The sequence below is a fragment of the Oryza glaberrima genome, chromosome 9 (assembly GCF_000147395.1).
Source record: "Oryza glaberrima chromosome 9, OglaRS2, whole genome shotgun sequence".
Lineage (NCBI taxonomy): Eukaryota > Viridiplantae > Streptophyta > Magnoliopsida > Poales > Poaceae > Oryza > Oryza glaberrima.
The window spans coordinates 8,647,484-8,660,349 of NC_068334.1; the positions used below are offsets into that span (position 1 = coordinate 8,647,484).

A 12,866-nucleotide genomic window follows, 5' to 3' on the forward strand; every position below is an offset into this window, starting at 1 on the left:
ATGCTTATATTAACATAGGAAGCAGCATTTATAGGTGGGTTATTAGATAAACTGAGGATGATACATCAATAACAAATAAGATAGAGTCAACGTTAGCTTTATTTTTTGCCTTCTCTCGTACAAGAGCCGACTTAACTTGTGCTATTAGAGAGATATAATACAAATAATGCAAAGGTTAGAATTTCAGTTAGTTATTTTAAGAGGGAGTTCGATAGCTAACCTAATAGCTAACTATATATGCTATCAGAGAAAACATGAATATAACTTATAGATAGTAGTAGTATATTAGTTGGAACTATTCTATGCTCCTCATAATAGGGAGTAGCGGTGGTGTTTGTGCCACACCCCCACTACCAACTCTCAACATCTTTTCAGAAAAAGAAATGCATGTGGGGTTAGGGGGCCTACATGTCAACTACTCCAACCAACCTTTACTTTTTATGGAAAGGAAAAAAATAGTGTGGAGCGAAAAGGGCTCACAATTGTGAGTAAAAAATATGTACAATAATTAAGATTAAGAGATGGTAATAATATGTTAATGATAATTTTATTTAATTAAAATTCAGTTGAAATGCGCGAACAATATGCTAATATTATTAAACTTGAATTAAAACATAATAAACTACTAATGAACCAGCTGGGGTAGCAAGCTTATTCCTCCATTTCATATTATAAGTCATTTACTTTTTTTTAGTCGAAGTTATATAGATTTGACCAAGATCATAGAAAAAATTAGAAACATCTACAATGCCAAATTAGTTTCATTAAATCTAACATTGAATATATTTTGATAATATTTTATTGTGTTACTATATTTTTCTACAAACTCAGTTAAACTCAAAGAAGTTTGACTAAGAAAAAAATCAAACGACTTATAATATGAAACAGAGGATGTACCTTCCATATAATATATTATGAACAAGTACAAAAGTACTTGAGAAACCTATAATATTATCACATGCGTAACACTAAACATTTGTTGTTAGTAAGTTAATTAAACATTATAAATCCCCTACTACAGAAACCCTTTTCCCATGTGGTCAAAAAACGTGTTTTCGCAGACAGGCAAAGAAGCCGCATGCCCCTAAGTGTCTATGTTTGTGAAAATCAGAATTTTTTTCACGCGAGCAGCGCACCCACATGCGATAAATGATTTTCGCTGGTGGTCAGTTAAGCTGGTCGCATGCGAAAAGAAAAAACACTAAAAAAAATATAAATTCCCAAAATCAAAACCCTAGCCAGATCAACTGCCACCCGATCGCCACCGCACGAAGGCTGTCACCATCATCTAAAACCTGCTAGATCCACCACGGTCAGGCCCCCACCACCAATAGCTGTTGTCATAGCAAGCAGGCGGTGGTCACGGATGTCGTCACTGTTGATCGAGAAGATGAAGAGCGGAAGGGGAAGTTATCGACGACGTTGGATCCGCCCCTGCCAAATCTACGGCTGACAGATCTGCCACCTCACGCTGCTTCTAAATCCACTCTGGCTGGTCTCGTGGCCGGCAGATCTAGCTAGGGTTTCGGGATCCATCATTGTGAAGTGCATGCGGTGAAGTAAAACCCTTCATGCATCTTAAGAGGCCCCTATGCGAGAGGCCCGTCTGCATGTGAATATGAGTTTTCACATACGAGCCTTGACCCATCCTGAGGAATTGCTTATTGTATGCGGACGTCGTTACAGTCCGTTTGGAGTTTCTAGGTGTTTCGTCCGCGAAAATTAATTCTGTAGTAGTGATCATGGTTATCATGAAAACATGGAATATTATATTATGTGACCGAGTAATTGGAATTTGCTCTGTACTATTGTTATGCTAGTCACGCTCTCACGCTATATTAATTATTTCTAGCATTCTCATTGTTTAATTGTATATGGTATATAGATTATATTGTACATTGTACAAAGTTATAATTAGATTAAAGCTAAGACACCAATAGTTGATCTCGCACATAATTCTTGGCATGTCGTTACGTATAATGTGCGGCAATGCACGGGTTTCCATCTATATATTGGTTTGCGGAAGTCCTCACCGAATTTATAGTTCACTAAAAAAGATATACGGAATTCTTCCATTTGCAGGAAATAAAATGCTACTCCTACTTCCCTTTCCTTTCCGTGGTGGTGGTCCATTATTATTAATTAATTATTAGGAGTCGTAAATATTCAATATACTGATGTCGCAGCTTGCTATTTAGAAATCTATTTAATCTATAGTACGTTTTTGTACTTCTGACTCATTCAAGTATTTAACAAATGGTACATCTCACCCCCTCAGTATCAGAATATAATAATTTTTAGATGCTAGGCTAATTGACTGACTCTCTATATATATTCCTTGAATTCAATACATGCATTTCTGAGTTGTTGAGGTGTACATACAAGCACTATAACTGCATTGAGATCAATCAATCATATATCCATCAGGAGTTTAGTTTACTCAACGCACATATCGGTTAATTCAGTATTCAGATGCTGCTGGTTGTCGTTTGTCTATATATATATTTCTCTCAGTCAATGGCTCAAGCCTCAAAAGCCAAAACATGCATGCATTTCTGGGTTTTTGAGGCGTACACACAAGCACTGTATATAATTGAAATGAAATGAAATAGTCAAGTATAGATCATATATATCCACCATGAGCTTAGTTTAGTCAACACGTATCGGTTCATTCAGAGATGTGGTAGGTTGTCGTTCGCCTCCGCCCAAGGTGTGCTTAGACAAGGTTGATAATATAATTTGTAGCTACCTTTAATTTTATCTACATTATCTAACTATTAACTATAATTAGTTACTTTCCTTCGTCCAGAAATACTATATATGTATAGCAAGTTCTGACGTTTAAAATTGTCACAAAATATAAGAATGCGTAGAGTACTATTTCAGTCGAGCACCATGACTAATATACTGTCGAATGTTCCAACGCATGCCACGACGAGCTATTATTATACTTCCTCCGTATTTTAATATATGACGCCGTTGACTTTTTGACAAACGTTTGACATTTCGTCTTATTCAAAACATTTATGTAATTATAATTTATTTTATTGCGACTTGATTTATCATCAAATGTTCTTTAAGAATGACATAAGTATTTTTATATTTGCATAAAAATTTTGAATAAGACGAGTGGTCAAACGTTGGTTAAAAAATCAACGGCGTCGTACATTAAAATACGGAGTATATCGGTAGGATACCTGAACACATAAATAGCTACCATGCATCCTAAAGTCGTGCCCATGACTGCATTCGGATGCTTTTTCAGTATAGCGATTACAATGCCGATCGAGCAAGGAACAATGGAGATATTAATTAGCATAACTTAGCGGTCCGCTAGTGAAATATAATATGGCTGTGTTTAGATACAAAGTTTAGATCCAAACTTTAGTCCTTTCCCATCACATCAACCTGTCATACACATACAATTTTTCAGTCACATCATCTCCAATTTCAACCAAAATCCAAACTTTACGCTGAACTAAACACAGCCTATATATATATATATATATATATATATATATATATATATATATATATATATATATATATATATATATATATATATATATATATATATATATATATATATATATATATATATATATATATATATATATATGTACCACCTGTCACACTCGACAGGACCAAAGCGCATACTGCGGAGGACTCGATCATCACTACAAGATCTCAAATATTCACAAACCCATTACTCATGCTTATAGTCTCTAAGAAAAGTGACTAGTTTTGCACTTTCATTTAAAGCAATTGACATTTAAACATAGGAGTACAAGTAAATAAACTTAAGATACAATTAATTAAGTTATTACATATATAGTTGATCAGTCAAATTATTTAAGGTTCAATGAACATAATGTCTACCTATTCACATGCAAACTGTTAACACCCAAATTTGACACCTAAACATAAAATAGGAAAATTTAGCCAAACTGGTTTGGTAAAGGACATGGTTTCTTTCATTGGTCGGACCACCGCCATAGGGCTGGTCAAACGGTGGGTGTGAGGCTGGTCTGACCGTCGGTATGTGGCCAGTTAGACTAGGCGACTCCGACTCTGAGTTGAATCTCATTGGGTCTCCGGTTTCCTTTATTCGAAGGTATTTTTTGAGTTATAATTGGTCTCTACCCGAGTAAGACATGGAGAGGGTCCAGTAGGAGGCAAGACAAACCTTTTTACAAGGACTATGGTGGGTTCAATTGAAGCAACCAATCTACTTCCAACACTTTTGCTAGTTGAATCACTTTTTCAATGTCATATCTACTTTTTGCCTAGTTCCAGCCTAGTTTTTATCCATCTTCGTTGGTTTACGCTATAAGCCACCCGTCCTCGCCGCGAAAGAGCGAATACACCTTCCATTCCATCCACAAGACATGTGCTTATCTCTATTTTGTCTAAATCAGTTCTGCTAGCCGGTTTTGATTTACAGATTTATTCAGATCCAGATGGTTGGCCACTCCCAGTTCACCGCAGAGCTTTAGGTGCCATATCATGTTTGGAGGTGTGACTGGAAAAGATGCCAACACAAACCGACCAGGGTAAACCCTAATTAGAACCATCATGAAAATCAGTGTCACGAAAAGATGTTCCCTCGTTCTTGCCTATCATCTAAATATCTATGAAAAAAATTGAGATAAAAGTGATAGGATAGATTATTATATGATATATCACTCCATAAGTATTTAAGTTAAAATTTGATCTTCACAAGTTGTAACAAGTTAAAACTCTAACTAGTGTATGTGTTCTCACAATCATTTTTTTTATTATTTGTTCCAACCTGTAGAAGTCCAATTGAAACTTCCATAATTGTGGAGTGCATATACCACACATTGATCATTCTTGTCATTTTTCTAATTTTTTTCACAACTGTTTCAATGACTTGTAAGGAACGAGGAAACATCCTCTCGAGGATTTGGAGCTTTTCTTAGCTTGCAGCCTTGGAGAAGGGATATTTGTTTTTTGATTGCCATTTTGCTAAGTTTATGTGAAGATCTGTACAAAGTTCTTTTGGTCTAATGCCACCAAGAAACGTTGCTCATATGTTTGGAGCATGGCTTAGCATGACTGACCCAGAGATAAGACCTAAAATTTTGGTTGGGGCAAATACTATGCTTTGGACACTATGGTTATAAAGAAATGACATTGTTTTGGGTAAAGCACAAATAAAATCCTATATGCAGGTGATCTTTAAGAGAGCAAGTTAGACTCACATCAGGGCCTTGCTAAAAAAAGAAGGGAGCGGTGATGCGGCCGTACCGTATTCCAGAGACTATGGTGATGGAATTTTTTGCCAAACATGCATGGATGTCCACTAATAAGTGTTGTGCTTGATCGTTTTAATTCAAGCTTGAATTTTGTGAATGTACTACATATTTTGTTAACATTGATTATTTTAAATTGGGAATAATTCTGTGTAATAATGAATAGTTGAGTGCATACCTTATGTAGAGTCCGAAATAAATATATCCCTTCATCTTAAAAAAAAAATATAAGGGCTGAGGTTGCCACAGGAAGAAGATATAGTGAGAATTTTCCTCTAGAATGTTCATCATCAGTACAGGAAGAGAGATACAGTGGGCCGTTTTTTTTATTAGTCATAATATTCTGACAAACTACAACGAACATTAATTAATTAAATATCAAACATAGCATTATACATTGGTGGGTCCATTAGTAAAAAAAATGCAAGAAAAGGAAATACTGATATGCCTCAACGATCAGGACTAATCATTGACCACATGACATGAACAACAATTTGGGAATGCAACCCAAGAAAAATGAACACAATTCTAAGTGTCATGTGAATCCACACAGAAATTATCACCTGGATGAAGGTAGGAGTGTTAACTTTTTTGCTTCAGTTGAGCAATGTAAGCAAACACAAATATGAGCCCATAGGCCCAGAAAAGCTTCACCAGGTTCCATCCAAGCGTCGCAACAAAGTTATTGAGCCGCCAGGAGGTCCAGCCCAGGTGAGAGCTCGTGGAAGGATGGAGGTCCCAAGAACGCGAGAAGCCAAACCTGTGGTGCATCACCCACAAAAGCCTAAAATCATGGGCAAGTGGAACATTCCCATAGAGCACCAGAACGGAAGTGGCGAGGCTGACAATGATGATGGCACTGAGAGAAATCTCCCACATCACCACAGACACTCCGAGTGCGAAGGCTATGATGATGCTCTTGAGGGCGACATGGAAGAGCCACACAGCGCGCTGCGCATAGGCGCAACGCACAAGGGGATCGACGTTGTGCCGGTTACCGTACTCGGCGAGGCTAAACGTGGCCGCCACGGAGAAATAGAAAGCAAATATGTCAGCAATGAGGAAGACTTTGAAACCATAACGGGAGCCTAGTGCTGGTGTGCCTTCCTTGGAGTTGCCTGTTTTGTACGACCCTGGCAAGGAGAACGCTGCAGCGAATGTCAGTGTTGCGATCAATGCCGATGCAACCAAAACACTTTCAGTTGACTCTGCAAGCTTCATCCCGTGTTCTTGCTTTTTTCCGGAGTTACTAGTGTCTATAAATTCGTCATGTCTACGAGGACTGAATTGAGCTCCAGAATGTGCCAATGCCCTAATCATCCATTCAGTTGGGTTCTGCAGAAACAAATAAAATTGAAATGTCAGGGATGCTCTAGCTAGTCTTTGATCTCGTGGTTACAGTCGCTTGGTTTTCCTAAGACAAATTTTGATAATTTTCTACATATACCTGAGGAGAAGCAAAGGGATGCTCTACTTTCATCTTGCTTGCAAGATCGAGCGGTGTGTAGCCATCCATGTTGACATGGTTGAGCTCCACATCCCTGTTCCCTAGGAGATGACTGAAAATAGACTTGTCTCTTTTCTTGACCGCCAGATGCAATGCAGTATTTCCATCATTGTCCTTCATATTCAGAGTGTCCTTGAAAATCAGTGTCGGTTTTCGGCATATGAACTTGACTACGTCGTGCTTCCCATTCTCAACGGCGATATGAAGCAATGTCATGCCATTAACATCATCACGCAGAGTGGCACAAGACTGACATCTTTTTACCAATGAGTAGATTGGATCCATTACGCCAACAGAAGCAGCTATGTGTATGGGGTACATCCCTTTCTTGTCTGGCCTCCTCTCAGTGTTACATCTGTCTCCATCAAGCAGAGAGCTTGTTGTACCCTTAACTCCAACTGATGCTGCAAAATGAAGAGGTGTACTGCCAGAATAATCAGCATTATTTCTGAGATTACCGTTCAACTCTCGAATTCTCCTGGTGAGATCTGCGATCAATCGAGTGTTAAATTTTTGTTAGTACATCGCTGCAAAAATAAAATAACGTTTTTGCCAGTACTTTCCACATCAACCTTGTGATTAACATTAAGGGGCCATTTAAAAACGCATGATAAGAACACTCAGAAATAGAAAGAAGACATGAATTGAAGTGACATGTTTTTTCTAATCCTACAGAAATGGAAAACTTATAAAAGATGAAGAGAATCCCTTTAATAGCATCACAGAAAACAAACAAACCAAATGGAAGTTTATAAAAGATGAAGAGTATCCCTTTGATAGCATCACAGAAAACAAACAAACCAAATGGAAGTTTCTAAGAGGTTGGACCTCTTACTTATTTTCCTATTAAAATTTTCCATATGAATACAATCAAAGGGTTCCATAGAAAAAAAACTCCTTGGGAAACTGAATACTCTAAATTTCCACGGCGTGTGAGTGGATGAGCTCACTTGGCCTCATGTATGGAGTTTGGAGGTGGAGCGGTATCGTGGCAGAAGGGGCAAGGAAGAAGAGAGCAAAAATGACATTTCATATTGTTTCTCTCTTCTCAGCTAATTGTATATAATATTTTATTGTGTGGTGTCTAATATCAAATATCAAAACTTTTGCAGTGTCAGAGAGCAAAGCCTAATTTTTTCTTAGTGTTTTCTAGGAAATTTTTACAGGAAATATGAGTGTCCACTGACCAGTAGAATTTTGGCAAAGTGGAAAGCATGGGACTGTGTACATTGATTAATACCCTCTCTAGCTATTCTCAAATAGATGGCATCTTACAATACGTGCAGCGAAATAGTAATATATTTGCACTTAGTTTTAAAAATGATATTAGTAGATCATTTACGAAAACCACTTTTATGTAGCTATAGTTTTATTTTTTTAAAAAAAATATACAGTAAAAAATAATAGTGAAACGAGATTTGTCAATGCCGGCAAAAATATCAAGTTAAAAAAAGCATATTTTTTTCCGTGTGTGTGGCGTTTACTCTTACCTGCATTCCTTAGAGCTGCTGCGTGTAGCACATTTTGTCCATTCGGTCCATCATAGGACAGATTATCGCGAAAGGTTGAGATTAGCTTTTCAACCATATCACTATATCCCAAGGAGATGGCGAGGTATAGCGGAAACACACCGTGGATGTCCGGGACACGCGCGAGACCGCCGTCCTCCTCCCTCAAACGATCGAACTCACCAACATCGCGCTGCCTCACTGCTCTGTGCAGCTTTGTCTCCCATTCTCCACTCGTCTTCTTCATGATCTCCTTCTCCCTTGCAACATCACTCGGTAACCGCCGACTGCTGCGTTCCAGGTGAAGGAGATGCAAGACCATCTTTATGCGGCCAGCCTTCGCCGCGCAGTCGAGGGCTGTCTCGCCATTGTTGTTGAGCTCTAGGAGGAGTGTTCTGTCCATCTCGTGGATCATCATGGCACATTCCCTGTGGTTTTCGTTGCTCCCGTTGGCTGCGACAACATGGAGCAGGGTGCCCCCGTCCTCTGTGATTTGTCGTAGGAATTCGATGTTAATTTGATGGATCGGAGCATCGTCGTCGTAGGATGGATCTGTCACCTGGCTGCTGCACACAAAAGAGATATAGCTATAATCATTCGATTTTGGAGGTCAGAGATTACTTAGAATTAACTAACACAGTTCATAATTAAGTTGAAACATGGACAAATACTTTCTGAAAAAATATCAAATAATTAATTCATGCATCCATACACATAGGACATGTTAAAACCTGTGGCAAAGTGAAAATTTGCACTGTGTATAAAAGCCAAAAAAAACTTGGCATGTTCGGTCACAAGATCGACTACTTTGTTGTTTTCTGGGTACACACGTAATTCTAGTCTTTGGCTAGATTGAACAAATTTTGCGTCTGTACTATGTACCAACATTTTTGTAATGTATGTGTGTAATTGGCAACTTTTGGTAGCGAATCAAACCTTGTTAATTCACTATTTTAAATTAATGCCAACAGTTTAGCAGAGTCAAATATGGCTTCAAACCAAACAGCCACCTGTTTTGGCAGCATACTGTTGTTGCTATATGCCTTATTGTACTATTTGTTATTCTCCTTTTCTATCTTAATTAAATTTAGACGGTCCTTTGCTCTCATATGTGCACATATTATCAAAGAAAATTCCAACGAAAACCAGAATAAATAAATTCCTAGCACCCCCGTGTGTAGCAAAAGCAACTTTAGATTTTCGCCCCTTTTGAATTTAACAAAATCCTCAATACCAATGTGTAGCTGCAACCACTCTCTATATTAGTACATTTTGAACATCGCAAAATCCTGAGCATTTAAGTTCAGTTGGTGTTAATATATTTGAGAAAATTTTGTGTGCAAAATGATTGGTTGAGCTACGGCTGAAATTCAGCCATAGAGATATGGATAAAGCAATAAAAAAAATATGGACATCATTGTGCAACTACAGAATGCTATATCGTTTCAACAAAATAGCTTTATGTCTGCTGACGTCGGTATCTATCTTTTAGTACCTACGGTACCATACTGACGTGACGTCAGCTAGCTATTCCGTTAGAATGGTTTCTGTTTTATTGTAAAACGTAATCCTACAATATAGAATATCATAAAAACCCAAAATTAACTTTGGAAATATGTTTTAAAATTTAAATTTCAGCTGCGACTGGTAATACCTTCACTTGTATGTTTTATAAAAACACAAATAATTGCTTTTTCTTTGATGAAGACAGTTATTTCTCTCTTTTTTTCTTAAGAAAAGTGCATGTGCCCAGTAGTGTAGCATACTCTGCTTATACAGATTTTTGGGATAAAGTTGTCAAATTCACAAGTGCAAGGTCCAAAGCTACTGTTTTTTTGACAAATTTGCCCTTTTGAAAAACTTATTTCGAAACTAGCCCCTGCCAAAAACTTAAACTAAAAATAGACCGTCGGCTCAGCGCCAAGCCCGTTGGTACTGAGGTTGTGCATAGCAGTACCAACGGACCTGGTGCTAACCTCGTGCCAGCATGGCGGCCGAGCCGACCCCCCCCCCCCCCCACTGACGTGGCAGAAACCTCAGCGCCAACCGCTTCAGCGCTGAGGTACCCAACCTCAGCGCCAACGGGCCTGGCGCTGACCTTGGGTACTTAGGGGCCGGCCGAGGCCACCCCAGCCAGCCTCTCCTCTCTTCTTCCCTAGCGTCGGCGGGTTAGGGTTCGTGTGACAGCGCCTCCCCTCACCCAATCTCCCACAAAACATCTCAAATCGAAGGGGATTTTGTCGGGATTGAGTTGGGGATCAATTGAAAAGGTAAACTCCTCTAAAAACCCTAATTTCCCCAAAGTTTTATTGAATATTTTGCATTGTTTTGGTTGTAAACGTGGTTTGAGAATAGTTGGCTCGGGATGGATTGTTAATTGGATAAGGTGGGTGAGGATGTAGTGTGGAAGTGGCATATTAATCTTGCTCCATTTGGTTGTTGTTGATTTGTACATTTGAGAACCTATATTTGGGATAGATGTGTGGTGATTGAACGGGTTTGAAGGGGGTTGATGTGTGGTGATGGCTAGGCAATTTGTACGAGTATGGAATTTTAGTTTTATGAATAATCTGTGGTATTTCAGTTGGAAAAATTAGGTATTTATTTATGGAAAAAGTTTGGCATGTTGTTAGGTTTGGAAGTTTTGGGATTGCAATGGTATTTAGATATTATTTTGAAGTAATTAATGTTTATGTATGGCTTAAATATTGTAGATGGATAAATTGGTCCGACTTCATTATGGTGATTGCGTGCTACATGAAAGTACCCACGAAAGCCAATTTGAGGGCGTGACTGTTAGACAATTAGTGTTTTATGTCAAGCCTACATTTGAAGAGTTAATGTCCCGCATAAAGCATGAACTGGATGTGTGCTGGATGTGTGTTGGCTGTGTGTGTTGTGGATGGATGGATGTGTTTGTGGATTGATGGATGGATGGATGGATATGTATGTGAGTTGGTATCATGTCCAATGTGGTCTATTCTATGCTTGCTGCTTGCTGATGGAATCTGTGGAATTAGCTGGAATCTGGAATATTGATGGATTGATGGATATTGTTGCTGTGGATTTGGATCAGGCATAGGCAGCTGGAATAGAGCCAGGCCGGATCTCAGCGCCAGCGAAAATGGCCTGAGATGTCAGATCGCAGCGCCATTATGGCTAGCGCTGAGATGGCGCTGAGAGCCAAGCCAGGGAGTTGGCAAGTCAGTGCCAAGGATAATAGTGCTGAACCCTACCGTCTCAGCGCAAAGGCCCGCCCAACACAGGAGCATTGTTGGGCGAGCACCTGACCGGAGCGGCTAAGTGCCGAAGGTCAGCGCCATTTCACCTTGCGCTGAGGTTCGCCTCGTCAGTTTGGCGCTGAGGTCCCTGCCACATCGGCGTGGGGGAAAAGCGTGCTGGGCCGCCACGCTGGCAGGGCTCAGCGCCGATGCGGTTGGCACTGGTTAATCTCGATATCTTTCACCTCTTCTCTTTTCATAAATGCATGTACTATTTGTTTTTGTTTGCAACATGGTAAATATTACTGATTTAGGAAGAATCTTCTAAAATTTACCCTTGAAATTCCTGTTCCAGGAAGACGTACATAGCTTGATACCTTCTTTCTTGTCTTCCAACGATTTTTCTATTTACATGCTATGTCATCATAAGTTGACTTTGACTTTTAGTACAACTTCTTGTAATATTAACTCATTTTTTTATATATCATTGTATGAAAATAGCAAAATCATTGGAAGACAACAAAAAAGTCCAAGAAACATGGACGCTGAAGACATAGACAAGGAAGCCGCTAAGAAATTTACTAAATGAGAACCTTCGGGGCTTAATATACTCCCTCTAATTAAGAAAGAAATTAAAACAACTTATAATATAAAATAGAGGGAGTAGAAAGCAAAGAACTAATAATGGACAAACGCGTTGTTGTTGTTGAATAATCAAACAACACTCTGTAGGCACTTATTTAATTTAAAACCAAAACAAACCGACTATCAACAGTCTATGCGAGTAAATTAACAACAAAATTAGACTAATGTAACTTTTAACTTGTATATGGGAATCTCATGGGCTGCTGTCTAGAATGTGTATAGAAATAGAAATAGTATATGAACATAACATATTGAAATATATAATGGTAAAAGAGTTTTTTCTATGTTGCTTGCCTTCTATTAGATCAAACCAAATGCAATCGAAGCTTTATGATGTATTTGATATTTTAGTAATAACCCTGTTTTTAAATGTATAGTGTTGTTAAATTTTTAACATAACGTTCATCTATCCATCCTATAAAAAACTTAGTACAAATGATCAAATATATAAAAATGTAAGTAATGCTTAAAGAACTCGGATGATAAAATAAGTTACAATAACATAAATGATAATTACATTGATTTTTAATAAGATGAATGGTCAAAATTCATGTTTAAAAGTTAAATGCATTATACATTTAAAAACAATGGAGGTAGTACTATGTAATTGCACTTTATCACAATCCTAAGTGCAATGCCTTACTTCTCAAGTTTTAAGAAAACTATAAAAAAATTATACTCCCTCCGTTTCATATTATAAGTCTTTCTA

At 38.2% G+C, this 12,866-nt stretch overlaps 1 protein-coding gene across 1 annotated transcript; it reads right to left on the reverse strand.

The window, feature by feature from the left end:
• Positions 1–5,604: 5,604 nt before the first annotated feature.
• On the reverse strand, positions 5,605–8,854 carry LOC127785190 (ankyrin repeat-containing protein At5g02620-like). The gene is made up of 3 exons (XM_052312615.1): positions 8,274–8,854; positions 6,724–7,271; positions 5,605–6,611 (listed from the first exon to the last, which is right to left on the reverse strand). The coding sequence occupies exons 1-3, from the start codon at positions 8,707–8,709 to the stop codon at positions 5,859–5,861; spliced, it is 1,737 nt and encodes a 578-aa protein (XP_052168575.1). The 5' UTR covers positions 8,710–8,854; the 3' UTR covers positions 5,605–5,858.
• Between the last annotated feature and the right edge of the window lie 4,012 nt (positions 8,855–12,866).